This window comes from Pithys albifrons, chromosome 3, assembly GCF_047495875.1.
Source record: "Pithys albifrons albifrons isolate INPA30051 chromosome 3, PitAlb_v1, whole genome shotgun sequence".
Taxonomy (NCBI): Eukaryota; Metazoa; Chordata; class Aves; order Passeriformes; family Thamnophilidae; genus Pithys; species Pithys albifrons.
The window spans coordinates 31917097-31936564 of NC_092460.1; the positions used below are offsets into that span (position 1 = coordinate 31917097).

The following is a 19468-nucleotide window of genomic DNA, read 5'->3' on the forward strand; positions in this document are numbered from 1 at the left end:
GCTACCCACAGCTCAGGAGCACAGGTATCCAGAGGGATCAGGCTGGTCCCTTGGGAGGTCCCTTCCTACCAAACTGCCTCTTCTGCTGGCCCCAGCACCTCACTGCCTGCATTGGGAAGTGCTGGGCCTGCTGCAGACACACATCCAAGAGTGATAATTGCTAAAGCCTTCTTTAGCTATGCTGAGTAGTCTGAATTAATATGCCACATTTCTGGAGTCTGAATGACCCTGCCTCCATGGTGCAAAATTATAAGGAGAATGAGACAGGAAGGATACAGTGGTGATTTCCATGTAGATGCCACGTGAAAAGCTATTGCTGGCAGGTGTTAGACCTTCCTAATCTGCTATTACCTTTGTTTATGTACCTGCCATCCCTCACAGAGGTAGACAGGACAGTAACTGTTGATCAACAACTCATCAAGGTGTCACCTTGGAAAAGACAGAGAGGAAGGCTGAAAGGTGCTTTGGCCAAGTCACTCCAAAACTTACCAGCCACGGTTTCTGCAGTCAAAGGAGATGACTCCATTCTCATCTGGTAACCACTTTATTCCTGAAGAGAGCAGCAAAAGGAGCAATCAGCACACACAGACAGGCATCTGCTCCCTGCTCCTGAGGCACCCACACTGCTGCTCCTCACTGCCGAGCCCCAGCGACCCTGCGGGGGCACACGAGTCTGGCCAGCAACAGCAGCAGCCACTCTGCACAAATACAAGCAGCGCTGCATGGTCTTCGCAGCTCTCAGTAAACTGTTTATTGAGTTCCTATTACAAAATGTACCCAGGCATATTCTGTTCAAATTCGGGGAGCAGTTGAATGTACTTTGAACTTTTTGCCACTTTGGTATAGATCTCAACAACATATTTTTCTCCCCATGGGTGGCTGAGAACATAAAAAAGCAGCAGAAGTGACAGAGACATGTCCCAGATTCCCTGCTAAAGGCTCTGTTCACAGTCATCTCTGCTTTCCCCTTTCCCAACACGTGACAGGTCACAGAACAAGGGCATGCAGCCATCTGATAAAGTGGTCACCAGGCCAAGCTACATCTGCAGAGTATTTCATGGGTTCCTCTGAGCATGGGACCTCCCTCTTGTACCATGACCTTATGTGTCACTCACAGCTGGTGAGTGGATAACAAGTCAGGCCAGCCAGCTGCATCTGCCACGTGTGTCCATGGAGACAGAGAGAGGTTTTGGCCACTACTGAAAACCACAGGCAGCATGAGGCAGGGAGCCCTGCCATGGGGGTTCTGCCATAGTGTTTGGTGAGCTTTTTGGAGGGCAGCCTACAAGCAGAGGCACACCCCTGCAAGCAGAATCCTCTGGGGCTGCAAGGGCAACATGCCTGTGGGGCTGGTTCCCATGGGAAAAAGGGGTTTGTGGCTGTTGGACACTGTTCCTTCAACCCAAGCAGTCCATAAATTAAGTATTTTGCTTACTGCACCCTGCCCATCATGGGGCTGTGATGCCCCCAGCCTTCCCAGATTGTTCCATGGCACAGACCCTGTCCTGCAAAACTGTTTTGTTACACTGGAAGAGAAAAGTCAAGCTGTTTTTTTACCTGGATAGAGCCTGAAGAATCCAGTGGAGCTTCCAAAGTACTGCCAGGTCAGCGTGGGATCCCTCTCAAAGTTGTCTACAAAAACAGGATTCAGGGCTTCCGACATGTAAACTCCATTAAGGATGGCAGGGTCTGTGGGGAAAAGAATAAAAATCAGGAAAAAAGTGTGTAAATGAAGGAAGGACATCTATCACCCCAATGGAAGAGAGGGATTGGAACAAAGGCAACTCCAGGAGGAATGTAGCTTTGTCCAAAGCTTTTACATTGGGCAAAGAATTGGATGCATCACTCAAAATAAATCCTGGAGGTCAGGTCATGAATGGCCACTACAGGTGTAATCTCAGCTTGGTCATACTCTATATCTCTTTCCAGCATTGTCTTCCCTTGGGCATTGCATCTGATTGGAAGAATGCTGTGAGAGACCCAGAAAAGGCACCACTATGCCAAGCACTGCTGGCACACCATACAGGCAGGACTCAGATGCTAGATGAAGGGGAACCTGTGGCTGTTGAAAGACAACAGCCTGATTCACCACTAACAGCCTTCCTGCAAATTTTGTTTAAATTTATGCTAGGTGTGTTTACTTCAGACAGTGGAGCCTTAGGAATGACACACAATTTCTCTCTTTCCTTTTTTCCTCAACAATTCTTTCTTTTTTTCTTTCCCTGCCCTTTCTTTCACAATGCCTGGGCTGTCCTGCCTTGCCCCCATCTCATCAGAATGTATAGGAAGTTGCAGATTCCAAGAACTCCTAAGAGGCAGTGTATATTTGGTGTCTATGTTGACTCATTGCCTCAGGAGACTCAACAGCAGCAGCAATAGAAACAGCGAATCAAGAGAAACTGGTCATTGTACTAATGTTGAAAGGGATGGGGATTTGACTTACCACTTCCTGTTCAGACATTTTACTAAAAGCGGTTTTGGTCAAAATAGGGGGAAAACTGAACTGTGATTCCCCAGTGATGAGGTAAAAGTAAGTCCCACAGGAAGGGAGAGCCAAAAGAGGCTTGCTGCTGTTTCCAACAGAGGGAGTGAGTACTGCTGGGCACTGCTCCCTGGAGGATCCCTGGGCATGGAAGCAGCCCTCCATCTCCTGCTCATCCCTCCAGCCATAGCCAGAGCAGATGGCTGGTTTCCATCAAGGTGTACAGGCAAAAAATCTGATGGCTGGGCAGTGCCTCTCTGCTATCTCTGACAGTGGCCATTTTACCACTCTGTGGTCAAAACCCTCTGTCCTCTGCTGAGGGCAGCAGCCTGTGTTGTGCAGCTCTGCTGCATCTACCCAGAGCCAGCTCTGCTGGTGGCTCTATTGTGAGGAAGATTTTAGTGTCTGGGGTTGTCAGACCAGATGGAACTGATTTAAACTCATGGGAGAAATAGAACTCCCTCTATTGTCTGTCTAAATAACACAGCAGTTGTGAGCAGAGTCACCAGTGCCTTCCCCATCCAGACCTGAAAACTTTAAATGAGCTCCATTGATGAGAGAAGCAATGGCACCTTTTTTCTTGCCAAAAACATACACAAGGGGAAGAGCTGATGGAGAGGCAAGTTAAGGAGCCAGCACAGGCTGCTTTTAATGTTGGCCAAAGTGAGCAGTAAACTTAGGACAATTGCAATTAGTGTCTCAGCCTGCAGAGGTGGCAGTTGCTGACCAGCCTGGAGATAAACCTGTTTCTGGCGTGCAGCTGGAGTGGTGTGAATGTGCTGGGGGAGAGGACACAGTCTGGGCACCGAAGAGCCCACATGAGCCTTGGTGCCTTCCTGGGCTCCTGCAGCTGCCAAGGTGCCAAAGGCTTGCCGAGAACAGAAAATAGTCCAGAACTGTCATGTCCCAGTAGCAATTGTGAATCACACCTAGTACCCCATGGATATGCTTCCTGAAAGTGTCCTCATCAAATGTTAATGCCTCTTGACACAAAGGTATTTGGGGTCTAAATACTCAGCTGAAATCAGTGGATCCCTGACATGTAAGATCTTCATAGATCCAACCCTTCATACAGAGTAACAATTGCCAATACAGTCACATCAGTTTTCACAGCATCTTTCTTTGGGTAGGAGAATATACTTCCTGCCCAAGATGGAGGATTGTCCATCATAAAAGATTTTCCAAGAGCAGATTATACTGAAGCCCTGTCACAGTGACAGAATACAGCACAGACATGATTGTGCCTTGGGACAGTACTTTTCCAGCCCTGGTTTCTCTTCTATCAGTCAGTTTTTTCTATTCCCATCCTTTTTTCCAGTATTTTAACTAATAATTTCCACAGCAAACTAATGGTAGTGAGAAAGTAGAGGCCATTACCTTTGTTGTAGACATTGGTGGGGAGCTGGATATCACTGTATGTTGTGTTCACTAGCAGGTTATTGAAATGCTCATTTGGCTCCAAAATAAATTCATCTCCAAGCTCCACATAATTGTCATTTTCATCCTTCTCATTAATCAGGACAGAGTTGTAGTAATCAAACTGTTGATGAAGACAATGGAAAAGTGAAAGATGAAGAGAGACAAGAAAATTACCAGTACTGCCTAAAAACTCACTCTTTAAAAGATAAAAAATGGACTTCTGGAGAATTGGGGCTTCAAACAGGATCAAGATGAGCAAGAAACAAGCTATTACCAAATGAAAATTGTCAAGTTGCCCAAATGGTGGTTGCTGGCCAACTTCTCACTGTCAGGTCGCAATAAGAAATGACTGAAAGCAGGGTCATAGCCAGGAGCAGAAGAGCCACTTAGGAGCAAAGGGACACAATGGCAGACTCCTGTGGTCCCTCAGAGGTATTTAAGTGATTAACTGAAGAGGTGGAGTGTCTCACTGGGTCTGGCTCCCAGGTTTACTGCAGGGCATGCCAGTGCCGACCTTACTTGGCCTGTCTCTACAGCTGTCATTTACTAGAGTTAACTCCTGATGTACATCCAGGCAGGATTATCCCTTCATTCTGTCACTCCAAGTAGCAGGCACTCATCAAGAGCAAAGGATCAAGCAGAAGGTGCTCAAGGACAACACAGTTCCCACCGCGTGAAGGTCACTGGGGATTTATCACCTACAGTCCCTTTAATATATTTAGGACATTCTTTGTCCTTGGATAACCAACATTTTTAAGATGTTTTTGCTGACTTTATCTGAACTAGAGGTTATTTAAGGATTTATGTTCAAGCACCATCAGTACTGAGAGGGTACAAGCACAGATTCATGTACCTCAAACTCACCCATGATGTGAATGCATTTGAGCCAACTACCATGACTAATATGATTCTTTGGGAAAAAAAAAGCTAGGAGAGATGAAATTAGGAGCTAGCTTGATTTCAACAAATGTTTTCATTCTCAGCTTTTCCCAGCACTGAGACATGTACTTGCAGAGGTAGCCTGCACTGCTGCTAAGTTGTCTGTGTGTGTAGAATGGACAGAAGACTTCCTTTAACAGAATTTTCACTCCAGCTCCTCTCACCAGCAATAATCCCATAGCTTGGCCACAACAAATAGTTATTAACAGAAAGCCAATTATCCAAATTGCTCGGACAGCACCAAACTTTCACCTAACAGAAGTCCTGACAGAAGTGGGTGTCTGTCTGGTAGAGAAAAGATGGTGGGAGCTGTTGAGAAAGAGGTGAGAAGCTCAGTTCATTTGGATTAACAGTTTGCTGAGGGTATTTGTAACAGCATCCTCCTCATTGCTCATTCACACTCAATTTTTAGCTCATTTTCCAGTCAAGTACCCCACAAAGTGCCAGCTAGTTTGCACTAACGCACCAAGTAATGACAATGTTGGTGTGCAGTAAAAGTAATGCCAATAATACCACACAGTCTAGTGTCTTCCCTAAGTCCTTCCCCTCCCAAAACCAAAGGATTAATCTGCATGGTGTTACCAGGTTTGAGATCTGCCAAGGGAGTCTCTTACTCCCTGAGTCTCTAGACAAACTGAGTGCCCTGGGGACAAGGAGATTCCTAACCTGTCCAGGAACCTGAGGTGGCTGCATTCCTGGCTAGGCCTGGCTTTTGGCTGGTCTCTCTGAGGATGTGGGTCGTGTTTTGTCACTGACCAGGATAAACTCACCTCCAGTGAGGAGTTGTACTCATGGTTCAGATCAGCGTCTTCAGCTGCTTCCACCAACCTCTAATGCAAACACAGAAAGAAAGATGAGCAGGTGCTCAGGCAAGCCCTCCAGAAGCTATTCCAGCTGTATCAGCCACTCAGACAGTTAATGAAAGCACACAACTACCTCCTTCACCACAACAGATCATGGAGCTGTAAACTTCCCTCTTTCCCTCCTTTTCTGCTGACCTGTCATTCTGTGCTGCACCTTTCCAGCTATTTATTGCCAAGTATATTCACACCTACTTACTCCAGAGTCCCTGCTAAACACTTGAACAATTTTAGGTATCACAGGACATATACAAACAGAAAAAGGTCCATTTAGAAAAAAACCAGACAGAGATTTAAATTCATTTTCCATGAACCCTTCCAAAAAGCCATGGAAAAGGCTTTGCAGACCCAGCTTGCTGTTTAGCATCTCATCAAAAGAAAAGGCCTTGTGGGAGTCTCACTCTGGTATTGTTGCTGAGACAAAGACCATGATTTGATTTCATAAAGGGCTCAGTGATGCTGTGGCCATTTATAAGCTCTTACCATTTATGGAAGGCAATAAAATCAGCCAGTATTCTCCAGTATGATGCTTCAGGGCAGTAATTCTCAATTGGTACAGGCTGGAAAGGAATCCAGCTAAATATGTAAACGTTTTCAGGGTTGCACAATCAGCAACAGTCTCAGCAAAACTATGTTTTGCTCCTTCACAAAGGATAAGGCAATTCAAACACTGGAAAAATCTGGGTAAAAATTTAACGTTGTGGGCCAAAGCTCTGGGCTTAAATATGCCCGTATTTCACTTTGAGATTCAAATGATGTGTTTCTGGATGACTTTTCCACATTAGACGCCTTAAACAGTCACGGCTCTGTGACTACAGAAATAGGCTTTGCATAGAAGGTAAATACACAGGAATATCATCAATCCTTAGATGTAGGAAGTAAGAGGGGCTGTAACGATTACCTGCTCTGATCTCCCACACAGCAACAGCTAAGGACCTCTTGCCACCTCCTCCACGCTTCCCCAAGTACACAGCTAGAAATCCAAGCACCTTCCTTGCAGCTCGTGTTCAGGGGGTGCAGAAATTTCCCTTGAGCCACACACACAGTAGAAACAAGCTACTAGTCTTCAGTGGCCACAGTGCATTATGCAAGGATGAATTTTATTTTCACTTGTGAGAGGTTATTTTTTTAGCTCTTAAAACAGCTCTTGTCTCCTAAAAGAGTTTTCATTCCCTCATATTTATTCCTAGACTTTTTTTAATCTTATTTCCTACTTTGGGCTGTGGGAGAAGCCAGCATTTCCTTGTCTGAACGCCCACATCCTCCCACCAGTGTCTGCTTAAAGCTCAGAGTGAGCAGCCAGCTGCATCAGCAGGCATTTGGTTGGGCAAGGAAGTCCTCACACAACCTCTGCACCCACACACTCCTGGAACAGGCACGAGGCTTGTGCCTGCTGCTCTGGGGCTGGCAGGAGAGGACTTCCTTCCCACAGCCCCAGTGGTCCTACCTCAACAGCTTCAACCTTCCTGCGGAGCATGCTTTCCATCTGCTCTGAGAACTTCTTCACCAGCTCCAAGCCATCCACCTCTTTGATCTTCAGAGTTGGCTCCACATCTTTGTACTTCTACTCAAGGGAAAAAAGAAATTCCTGTTGAGCAGGAGGCTTATATGTAGACAGGTGAATCTATTACTGCTGGCTGGCTACTGTTTTGGTGAAGAAAGATGTGTTGAAAGAATCGCTTTGATTTATCACCTTCCCCATCTTTGCCTTTCCTCCTTTTTCACCCCATAATTTGGGTGTGTGCAGATCACTGTCCATAAATTGAAGCATTTTGCTTAAGTAAAAGCAACTGATCCAACTGTGAGGTTGTGGCTGTTGAAAACAGCAATGCACCTGAAGCTATTAATGCCTACAAATTAGAGAGAGAAGCAAAAGGCCAACTTTTTCAAACCTAAAACATGTATTGTGATTACATCTATAGCAGCATTATACACATCCCACACCTTAAATTTACTTAAGGCAGAGGGAAGGGCAAGGGAACAGAGTTATATACTGTCATTACATCTCCTTCTATATCATATGTGTTCTGAGGCACTGGTGGGAGGGACGTCATGCTGGTGCATGTGCTGTCCTCCCACAGTGTCATCATATCTGTAAGGTAACTTGCCAGATCTCCAGCAAGAAGGGTCTGGTCAATGCTTCAGGAAAGCTAATACAGACAGTTATGATGCAACTTATTGGTGCTTTAGGCTAAGAGCACCACAGAAGCATTTCCCAGAAACTAGGAATTACAAGCATGGCCACTTAGTGCTGCCTCCACTGGGAGAGATGTTGTAACGAGGAGTATCTGAATCTGACAGCTTTAGAGATAACTGGTGTCTTCTGATCAGGTTTTATACAATCTAGGCATTAAAAAAAAAAAAAAAAGAGAACTCCTAAACTGTGTAACTAATCTGTGTCCCTAAAGCTGCCCTTTCAAGACTGGACACAATGGCCTTTATTTCTGCTTTTAAAAAATCCCACAGGTAATAGAGATAGCCAGGCAAAAAAGAGTAAAAAACCTGCCAAAGGACAGAGTATGGTTAATCTATTCAGAAGAGATAGAGCCTTATCTCCTCAGCAGTATGGAAACAACAAATTGCAATTCCCTCACCATCAGTTTTCTCTGCAGTGTAAACAAACCACCCCCATCTCCACATTGTATTAGCACCATAGCAGCAATCTCAGGCTGGACTGGACTTCTTGTGCTGGGAAAAAAATGAGCTGGTGAAAAGGGTGAGGAGATGGCAGGGGCTTTGGTGACACTTTTGAATTAGAAGAAAATGTCAGAGAAAAGACTTTGCATGTCTCTAGGGTGACCGAGGGGAGATGCTTTTGTCCAAGAAGCTCCTCGATGGTCCGCGAGGGCAGCTGAGCGCAGGGAGAGTACGAAACGCCTTGAGGATGAGGCAGGCTGAGGAGGTCAGATAGAAATAGCAGCAGCATCCAGCCTGCAGCAGGCATGGTAGGGAGGCTGCTCGCTCTGTCTGGCATGATTAATGGCAAAGGGGTTTATGGATTAAAAACGCCAGGCCTCGCATCCCATCCGCTGCGGCTGCAGAGCTGGGACAGACAGGCGGGGGAGGAGGAGGAGGAGGAGGTGGGGTGGGGCATGAAGGGTGGTGTCACCACGCTGCAGGGACAGGAATGTGCAGCGACAACCCCCCGGCTGAGGTCCCCGGCTGCTGACGAGAGCGGAGCGCATCCCAGCTGGTGTCTGTCCCATTTAGCTCCATGTCATGGTTTCGACGGGAGGGAAGTGATCTCTGCCAGGCCAGGCTTTAATCAGGCGCTCCCCGGGGGGAGGAGGGTAATCTCTCCTGGGAAAGCTGACGAAGGGGGGGACCACATCAGCACAGGCAAACATGCGCTGTGCAAAGTGACCCGCCAGCGGTTACCTTGGGTCACAGCTTCGATTCAACAACGGCTTCTTACCTCTCATTTTTTAATGTGCTTTTGACACATTGATAAGCAGATGTTAATAGGGTAAAAATAATTATGACCAATCACGAGCAGCCTACTAATACCCTACATGTCTCAGCCCTGAGATCTAGCCAGAGCTGGAAAGACAAAAAACCCCAAACTAAAACAAAAAACATAAAGCAAAACAAAAAAAACCAACAAAACAAACAACCAACAAAACAAACAAAGAAACAAAACTTTCTGCAAGTTTCAGGTCATTGAAAGAATACACCAAGTTTGAGCTCAGATCCTCTTTAAGCTTTTTTCATATAAATAAACCAGCAAACTACTTCATGCTTGTATTCCTGTTGCTAAAAATCTCCCCCTATTAATGACTATTCACTCCAAGAGTTTCTAATGGTGGGCAATGGGGTGGTATTTGTGATTTCAATCCTATTACCAGACACCATGGCTGAAAGTCAACTCAGGTGCTCGTAGCTGCCCAAGATGCTCCTGTACAACCTGTATTTAGGGTTCAGGTAATCAGATCACTATAATTCACAGAACAGGAATGAGGCTTGGGAGAGCTTGCTGAAAGGATCATATGTTGAAGAGACGCCAAAAAGTTAGGTCAGATGTAACAGAAAATCTTTTCTTATTCAGCTAGTACTTAGCATTCCCTTAAAACAGCAGGAGCAATTCATTAAGATTCTCCTTCTGTAGTGACGGGGGTGGTAATTTAAAAGTGGAATATCCAGAATTCAGTATCTTAAGTTTTATCTGTGAACAGAGATATGTCACCAAATATATTTTCTTGTTCCCACCTCCATGAAATTTAGCCTATTGAAATACACAGTGCTGCATTACTCACTGCTAGTGGAACTATATTAAGAGTGTGAAAGACATTCCTTTCATCTTCACCCAGGAAAATGTCTTGACTGAACTTCTGGAGTTTGTCTCTTCTTTGCCATGTAGTTTTTTGTTGTACTTTCTAGTAACTGCAGGGCTGGAGTCAAACCCTGCTGTCCTATCTCAGCTCTACCCACTGGGCAAGGCAATTGGCACCTTGGCTACAAAAGGAAGTATGAGACACTTCTCAGAAACACCTATAGTGCATCATTGACACAGTAGAAGAAAAGTTAAGTTTTGGGTCTGCTGAAGCTGATGGTGGTTTTGTCACTTAAAGACAAGCCCCAAGAAGCCCAGAGTCACCATGGTATCCTCTTGGCATGGCTGCCATTTGTGGCCCACGCCTATCTCTGGTCACTGCTTGGCCAACTGCAGCAGCAAGGCTGTGGCAAACACACTTGATAAGCCACAGGTTCAAACACTTTGTTCCTTTGCTCTGAGACATGCCCTCCCCCTACTCAGCATTTCACGTTGCTTCTTTATTCCATCTGTGTTGCCTTCAGCTGTCCCAGACCACAGCCAACACTTTAACACAGATCAGTCATCTCTGAGTCAGGTTTAAAGTGTGCACAATGAGCAAGAGAATACAAGACAATGAATGCTTCAGCCATCAAGCCAAAGCTACTCTCTATTTGCTACCTCTGTGAGGTTTGATACCCTGACTGCTGAGGGCTTTCTCAAAGTTCTCTGATCCAGGGTAAAATCCTTCCCCTGTAGATTCAAGGGATGTCTACTGATTCACCAGATCTCTGGGAACAATAAAGCCTGGTGAGAAGTCAACCATTTGGGGTTGCAACATGATATTAAGGTTCTTCTGGAGGAAGCAAACAAAAAACCCAAAGTAAACGGATCAAACTCAAAGCCACAAAAGAAAGTTTATGCTTAATATTAAAGACAACATTGACTTGCAAAGCACTCAGTAACTGAAAAATTATGGCTCTCAAAGCAACAATAAAGTGGTTGCTTCAGGACTATTAGGCACAAGGTAGACACAAAGTAAAATACAAAATGTGATGCTATCTCTCAGTCTGTATTTCCTCAAAGGCAAAATATACATTGACTCAGCCAAACACTAAGAAAGTAATTGCCTGAACCTCTTCACTGTGCTCCCCACCTTTCTGCTAGTCTGCACATACACATGCACCAAGAGAAATATTTCACATGAAAAAGAAGCAATAGCTCAAAGAAGAGAAAAGTGCCTGGGGAGCAGACAAATCCATGTGTTTGATTTCCAGACTTTGGTGTACTTGGCTCCCCAGCCCTAACTCGCCCACAAGCCATGCCAGTGTGATGATCTACAATAAAGCTGTTTGGAGTCTGCCAGAGCGCATGACAATGTTGCCTAACAGTAAAAGGCATGTCTGCATCCACTTGAAGCACAGGAGGTGCCAAGGATGCAGAGAGGGCCCTCCAGGATGGCCCCTGCTTTAAGATGATGATTTTGAGAGGGTGCCTGATGTACTGCTTACTAAAGAAATGGTGGCTGAGAGAAGGACCGAAGAACTTGGTGCTGGCTGGTTCTCCTCTATTTCCTTACTCACAGGGAAATAAGGGGAAATAAAAGGGCTCAGGAAGTGAGGGTTGAAAGGTAAATCTGAGCTGTTTAAACTGCTTAAGTAAAGTTAGGGCAGGGTAGGGCAGAACATGCATTCAGGAGATGACTTTGCTGGAGTGTTTAAAGGGCAAGGTTGGATCCAGCTCATCTGTATCCCCTGCTGGAAGTGACATTTTCCCTCTGAATCACAGGTGATGCTCTACTGTGCAAAGCACAATCAGTCTCTGCTGCATCCAGGCCCCAACACATGCAATAGTGAACCAGACACCTTCTCCTCTCCAAGAGGAAAACCACATGCATTGAAAACCGGGGCAGGCATGGGCTATTATTTTATAAGGCTGTCAGAGCATCAGGAAAATATAGCTCTGCCTTGATTTCTCTTGACATGAGTACTAGATTGGATTTGGTTACATTCAGGCTTCTTTTTCATCAGAAATGATTTTAATTTGTTTCCAGTGAATTATATCAAGAGCTGGTAAAATTGTGAATTTCTGTTCAAGATGACTATGACTCTAATTGTTCAAGATGACTGTGACTCTAATTTTTAATGGTACAGGTCTCATATAACCTCTATCCCAGAGGAATCAAGATCCTAAGAGATAAAACCCATAAGTAGATGAAATATGGCCAGAGGATCAGCACGGCCCAGCTGTCTTGACACTCACCTCAGTGCCACAGCTACCATACTTGGCCTCCATTGTTATAGTTTATAACACTGTATTTTCAAGCTAACCCCAGTTCTTCATAGTCCCACTGACTTTTGGACCTCAAGGAACATGAGATCCTTTTATCTGTTAGTAGAAATACCCACTGTGCAAGTTGACTGTGTTGACCCACAGCTATACAGCATCAGACAAATACCTGACTATCAAATAACCCCAATCTGTACCTCTTTCCTACTGGAGCTCCAGTACCCACACCAGACATGCCTTAACATGTTACTTTGCATCTGGCAACTATTGCTTGGGGACTCCATGGGTCACCAGGCAATGTGGAAACATCATCAAAAGTGCTAAAAGCCAAACTTTTGCCTGCAACTGCCTCATGGTTAGTGCATAAAGTACCTATATCAGTGCTGATAGTTTCCAATCACGTTGTGACACTTTTCTCCCAAGAAGAACTGATGATCAGCGTAGATCTTTGTGATGGATGCCAAAAGACCTTCTTGGCCAAGACTAGCAAAGCTGATGCTGCAGGACATGCTTGCTTACTCCAGACAAAAAGCAGCACTCAGGAGATACAGGAACAGCAAGGCAAGGAAAATTATATATGCATCCTTTTCTTTGCATTGGGATATGGGTGTTATTACTAATATGGGTACAGAAATCAGACACCTAGAAGGTCTAAGAGGCAACTCATAACTTGTGTTGAAGAGAAGTATCAGAGAAAGAGTAAAGGAAAAGTTCTGGATGGCTGCATGAAGTGGAGAAGTGACTGGATTCCTTCAGGGCCCACCAGTTTCCCAGAGCAGCCCTCAGGAGGTGCTGACTCACACAGAGGGCAGAGATCACCAAGTTTGAAAGAGGAACAGCCATTCACCACTGACTTAAGGAAACTTCTCTACAGCTGCAAATGGGACCATTTGTTTAAAGCCCCTGGAGCTACACTTTTAATGCTGCTAGAGAGTTTAGTGCAACAGTGCCTGTTTGGTGTTGAAGCCAAGCTCTGTGCCTCTGGAAGATCACTGTTTCCAGGGCACCTGCCTCAGGGACCCTGTCCAAAGGAGAGTTTTCAGGGCAGAATTCAAAGCACTGGTGAACAACTGGATGAGTACCGATGGGGAAACAGCAAGAAATGAGTGTCAGCTGAAGAACTGCAGGAGGGGATGATGGGATGAAAATGAGCAGGTGAGTGATTAGTAGCAGAGGGACTGATAAGGACTTAGGAAAGGAGGAATGAAGGAACAGTCTGGGAGGGCACGAAATGATCATCAGAGGGGAAACATGAGGAGTGCTGTTTAAAAGTATTTGTAAAAAATGGGACAATTTAGGTGGCATTTGGCAATGGCTAATGAAAGCAGGAAAGGAATTAAACAGATCCCCCTCTCCAGCTCATGGAGAATGGCCACAGGACATCACTTTGTGCTTATGGATGGATTTGAAAGATAGCTGGAAACTTCTGTCTTTTTGGTTTTTCCTCACCAGGGGGAAACCTTGGAGGGCTACACAGGGAGATGATGTGAAGCATCTCAGATTTTGCCTACCTTCTGCAACAGGAGAGAGCCTGAATACTTAGTCACAATGGAGTACAGCTCCCCACCAAAGGCATCTGCCCAGGACTTCACCCTAAAAAGACAAAAAGAAAAAGGAAAATCAACATTAATAATTCAAAGTCTGCACAACTTCATGCTTTTTCAGACAGAGAAAACTCTTATCTTCCCAAGTACGAACCCTGCTGTATTTTTCTAAGCTACTATAATAATGTTTTTTCCCCAGAGTGCTAGCCAGACAAGCAGTAACTCAGGGGCAAGCTGCTCTTGGAGATCCTGCCCAGGACATTGGTCAGCAAGGAGAAACACTTTGTTCTGCTGGTCTTGGTCACTATGTTTTGAGTTGAATTTGTCTCACCTAACTTTAGAGGTAAAAATTTCATCCTAGGTATCGTCTGCTTTCACTCGGTTGCTAGCAAAGCGAAATAATGAGCTTTCTGCAGACACCTATTTGTCTTCCCTGACAGGGCCTGGGGTGATGGGCTAGACACCTAGTGTCAAGACTGCTGAAGAGAAAGAAGTGTCAGACCTGGAAGAAGTTGTCAAGATTCACTCCTTGGATTCAGTTCCTGCAGCAATGCAGGACAGAGACTAATGAGCCAGGCGAATTCACTGCTCTCAGTGGTGATAGTACTGCTTGATAATGCCCCAGTAGATTATGCACCTTGTCACTGTAAAACACTACTCACATTTGTGCCATCCTATAAATAATGGACAATAGCAATACCACATGGAGAACATATGGATGTTGGAGAGCAGCCTGAACACTGAGCCAGCCAAATCAAAATAGATGGCTCTCAAAATTGACAGAGCACTTCATCAGAAATCTGTTACATGATCTGCATTAGGCAGTTCCACCTACGTGCTGTTCCTTCAACAAGAGAGATGTCTTTAATGCAGTAAGTGGCCTTCTCCACTTACCAGAATACACTACTTATTTATGGTGTGCAGAGTCTTACCCTTGGCTTCCAGTAGATTTCTTTGAGTCCCAAGCAGACTTTAACCTCAGGGCCTGATGCCCAAGTGCATTGCACCACAAACAATACATCAACATAGAGGTGATCTCTGGAATAAGGCAACCATAGCAATGGTAGAATAATAACAACAACTAACTTTAGCCTAAGAAAGCCTATTTAGACTCCCCTCTTGCAAATATGGACACATATGCAGCTCTAGACAATGAACATACAGAAGGCTTCTGATCTGCATCTCTCTCCACTGCCTATAAAAAAAATATGAGACAGTGGGTGTCTTTTTAAATCAGTCCTTAATTGGCAATGAGACATTCATATTTAACCACTGAGTGTGAAATAGCATCAGCTGAAGTAATTTTTTTTTTCCATTGTGCTCTGCATCTTATTTTGAGAGCCAGAGCTTTTATATCATCACGTCATCCTTGGAGAAAAAAGAATACAAGTATTTTCTAGGAGACCAGGATTTATTGGGCCATAAGAGAGTTATTTTAGCAAGACCAGAATAAAAGAGGAAACCAGAAACAGGGATCCCATGGGATGATTTCTTGTTTGTTGTAGTAGTGACTAACACATTCCCTTAGATATGAAGATCTCTGGATCAATATCTAACTTGATGCCCATCTGCTGCTGCTGGCGTTATAAGTTTTATGTATGAGATGTTTTGTGCTGATGTTAACTAATATTCTCTCCAGTCTCCTCACCTTCTACTGTAAAAAGAGAACATAAACATGAAGCTTGGGATAGTAATTTTAGCAGGGGTGTTTATTTTTACCCCATTTGCCTTCAAAAAAAAAAAAGAAAGAGGTGCACTTGATCCTGGTCTTTCTGATTTGTGTCAGGTCTGTGGCCATGTGTGTGCCCCTACTCCTCATCATTTTTCAACCCAGCAGGGTGGAAGAGGCTGTGGTGTTAATTTCTGATTAGTGGGTGCAGTTGAGCCTCCTTTTGAAAGTTCTTGAAACTTCCAGTAACAGCAGAACTCAAATAAAAAGGTCGAGGTTTGTGTAATTTTGGGATTTGTACACGGATGTTCCATGTGTTGGGTCAACTCCTGCACTGGGAAGGCTCTCCCAGCCTCTTCTGAGTCCCTAATCTGGCTCAGGGGCTGATATTTCTGCTAGTCTTGAAACAGAGAAGGAAGGAGATGCAAAGGCAGGAGGACCAAAGAGAGGGCCAGAGACCAGCAGCACTGGAGGGCTGGTTGGAAAGTTAGGGAGCACAGAGAAATTAGAGGCACAGAGGTCCAGAATCACTGTGTTACATGTCTGATTATTGGGCAATTAAAAATATCTGGTGGCATTTCACAGAAGTTGAAAAGGAGGAAAGTGAAGAGGCAGAAATACACTGTAATTTACAAATCTATCAAACAGAGAAATGAGCAACCTTAGAGTATTGGGGAATTAAGGGCAGCTTGTTGAACTTAAATAGGTTTCCTTATTTTTTTCATAAATAAAGAAAAGGCCAGTCTAAAATTCATCAGGTTGCAGAGAAATTTCATTTAAAGCTGCTGGCTTCATCAACTCAGGAGGAGATGTATAAAGGCAATAGGGGCAGCCTAAAGAGCCCATACCAGGTTGATCTTTACCTCTCCCACCAGCATTTCCAAGTGTTCCCATTAGGCCAAGAAGAAACCTGCTCCAAATCCTCACCACCCTCCGAGCTGCAAGCCCTCCTGTCCATGCCCTGGCCAGCTGACAAGCAGAGCTGTGTCCAGGAGGAAAGAAGACGTGGTTTCTGTGCTGAACTTTCACCCCAGAAGCATCACTGATAACTGAGCAGATTTTTGCACTGCTGGAGTTAAAGCTGAGTGAGCTTTGCAAAGATGGGAGTGAGTTGACAACGAGCCAAGCGCGATGCAGCAAAGCCAGACACGACTTGGGGAGCAGCACAGGCCAACTCCGCCTTGTGTCACTTAACTGTGATCAAACCCAGTCAGTGTTTAAAAGACTCTGGTTTTGTGTCCCCTACATGTCCCTGTGGAACCTATGGAACAGGTCCATTTTCTGCTGATTTACGCCCTTTGGACCCCTGGCCAGCGTGTTTCTCTACTGAAATTTCATTTCAAAAGGGCAACTCTTGTGTTTTAGTAAAATTCATGAGTGGATTTGAAACACCAGGGATTAATCCAGCTCTTGGTCTGGTTTTAGCACCAGCTCTTTTTCTATTGTTTATTCTTCATTCTTGTACATGAATAAGTTCCAAATTGGGCAAAGTGACGTAAATCTTTTTCTCAGTAGTAAAGGGCTATCACATTATAACTAAACACATCAGAAAAGGATTTGGTCAGAGATTGCCTGCCTGTAATCCCTGCAGTTGTATTCAGTGGCAAAAAACAGCAGAACGGACAGGCTGGCTTCTTAATGCCACAGGTTTCAATGCCAAAAGTTATTTCCATGCAGTATTTATCCTGGGCATGGAAAGTCAATTTGCATGGTTTGAAGTTATCAGAAGTTGGATTTTATTCTGTGGAACTTTTGTGTCCTTTTTGTGAAACCCAAATCAGAAGCACTTTGCTGAGGAAGAGCTTGATAGTATAGCCAAGAATAAAATTAGTCGCAAAGGTTCCTGAGACCATCTTGAATAACATCAGTGCAGCACTTGGTAATTGCATGGGCTTTGGTGGGCACATGTGTAAGGGTCTTATTGGCAATTTATAAAACATTTTCCCAAACTCAGTAAAGTGCTTGAGCTGACTTGTTGATTTATTGGACATATCTCCTCCTGAAACTGGATGACAGTATTGCCTCCTCTGCAGACCAGCCCCTGTCCTGTGCCAGCAGACCTATCCCAGTGCCCCACAACTACTTTTACCAATCACGGTGCTGACATTTTTAATCCTTAAAGGATTTAACTTGTCTAAATCAGCTTAACAAGGTGAAGTTTTTATAAACTGGGGTTGCTGAGAGCTGTTAGGCTCCTGGTGGGGTGCCAAGGCTGCGTTGCTGGCGAGGAGCTTTCCGGCAGTGCCCATGCCAGAGGAGCCACTTGTCACACCAACACATATGCAGGCGCAGGTGCCCTGCAAACCCACATCCAAAAAGGTCCACCAGGTTTCCCTGCATGTGCATTAGCACCTGGACCCAACTGCAATGCATTCACAACACATGGCTGTGTATGCCTTGTGTTGCAGCTCAGCTTTTCTTTCCTTTCCTCCAGAGCTCTGGGGAGGGCTGTCGTGCCCTTTCTAGTGAGGTGGAGCAGGAATAAGCAAGAAGTGCCATGGCCCCTTTCCTCCATTCAGCCTCCTCCCACTAACCTCTCCTGACATTCCCACACGTGAGTACGTGAATATGTGTGTATTACCCAGGCTGCATTTTTGTGCATGAAGGCTCTTTTCAGCCATCAGTGTCCCAGACCAGTGCCAGGAATCAGAGCTTTGAAACTGCAAACCTTGCCCTGCACGATCTGGATCTCGTGTGTGACAGACATGTGTCTTCGCTCAAACATCCTGTGTGTAGCCTCCTGCTGCCAGATCCTGGGTAGTGCTGTGCAGCCCTTGGGTTTTCCTGACATACTGAAAACCAGCAGTGTCTACTGAAACCACTTTGCTAAACTGGGGAGCTGCCAAACTGGGGCCACTTGCATCCACCTCCATGGTTGGATCTCCACAAGTGGCAGCAGCAGCGAGGTTTTACAGCGTGGCTTTAAACTGATTTTGCCTTCTGCTGCCCAATGCATTAAGCAGATCATTAATAGATGTCAAAGTGCTTAACTAAAGCAGATGAGTAGCATTGCTATGCTTGACAAATGGGGAAAAAGAGGTATTTCATCCTATGCTAGACCCGGGAACCGAATTTGTGGCTCCTGTGTCTGCGTCCTCTGCCAGGAGTCATCTCTACCATCGCAAGGAAACGCCACCCTACAGCATCGTGCCCCTCCGGAGGAGCCTGCACGCGCAGTGCTGCCACTGCCAGGGAGACACTCCCACCCGCCTGCCATGCCCACGGATTGCCCACTCCACGCCAGGCACACCCCACGCCAGAGGGAGAGGAACACTTACGTCTCCAGCGGGATCTTCGTCTGGGCCCTGGCAGGGGGCAGGAGGCAAAAAAGACAGAGCATCATCCACGGGACAGCCCAGGGCCCCATCCTCCGCGCACCCACCATCAGCAAGGGGACCGGCCGACGGGGTGCGGGGGCTCCCCGCCCTTCCTGCTGCCCTGGGGAGGCTCCCGGGCGGCCCCCGCCATCCTGCCGGGCTGGGGGCCCTGCTGCTGCGGGGCCGAGCCCCGGGGGCACCCCGGCTCCCTCTGCCCCGGGAGCGTCTCTCCCGCTGCCAGGCGCCGTCAGGGGTCTGCAGTGCAGGGCAGGAGCCCGAACCCTGCCGGCACCCCTGGTGGGTCCGCACCCACAGGTGCGCTGCGTCTCCGCGCCCCGAGGAGCAGCCGAGCCAGGAGGGAGCTCCGCGCCGGGAGCCGCAGTGGCTGCGTAATCCCCTGCCAGCCCCTTAATCCCCTCGCCAAGCAGCAGCAGCCACAGATTTAGTGAAGTGGAGTGGGATAAAATCACCCGGGATTACTCTGATTCCTGAAGACGGGTCTTGGCTTCTCCAACCGGAGGTCAGGCCATGCCTGCTTTAAAGGGGTCTCATCCACATCCCGAACACCTCTGCCTGAGCTTTGACCTCTGTCTGACAATGCAGGATGCCGGCAGGTCCTTTGGCAGGTTGTCCCAGTGCTGCCTCCTCCCCAGTGGGTACCTGGGATTGGCACAGGGAGTGTGGGGACAATGGTGGGTAC

General features: G+C 46.0%; 1 protein-coding gene across 1 annotated transcript in view; it reads right to left on the bottom strand.

Moving 5' to 3' along the window:
* The window catches only part of CACNA2D4 (calcium voltage-gated channel auxiliary subunit alpha2delta 4), a 126178-nt gene extending 107854 nt beyond the window's left edge, over positions 1-18324 (bottom strand). Inside the window, exons 1-7 of the mRNA XM_071550060.1 lie at positions 18245-18324; positions 13750-13831; positions 7148-7264; positions 5611-5670; positions 3860-4022; positions 1558-1689; positions 490-550 (exon numbers count right to left, since the gene is read on the bottom strand). Of these exons, the coding sequence (XP_071406161.1) occupies positions 490-550; positions 1558-1689; positions 3860-4022; positions 5611-5670; positions 7148-7264; positions 13750-13831; positions 18245-18324 (695 nt within the window). The remainder of the gene's footprint in view (positions 1-489; positions 551-1557; positions 1690-3859; positions 4023-5610; positions 5671-7147; positions 7265-13749; positions 13832-18244) is intronic.
* Positions 18325-19468: the final 1144 nt, after the last annotated feature.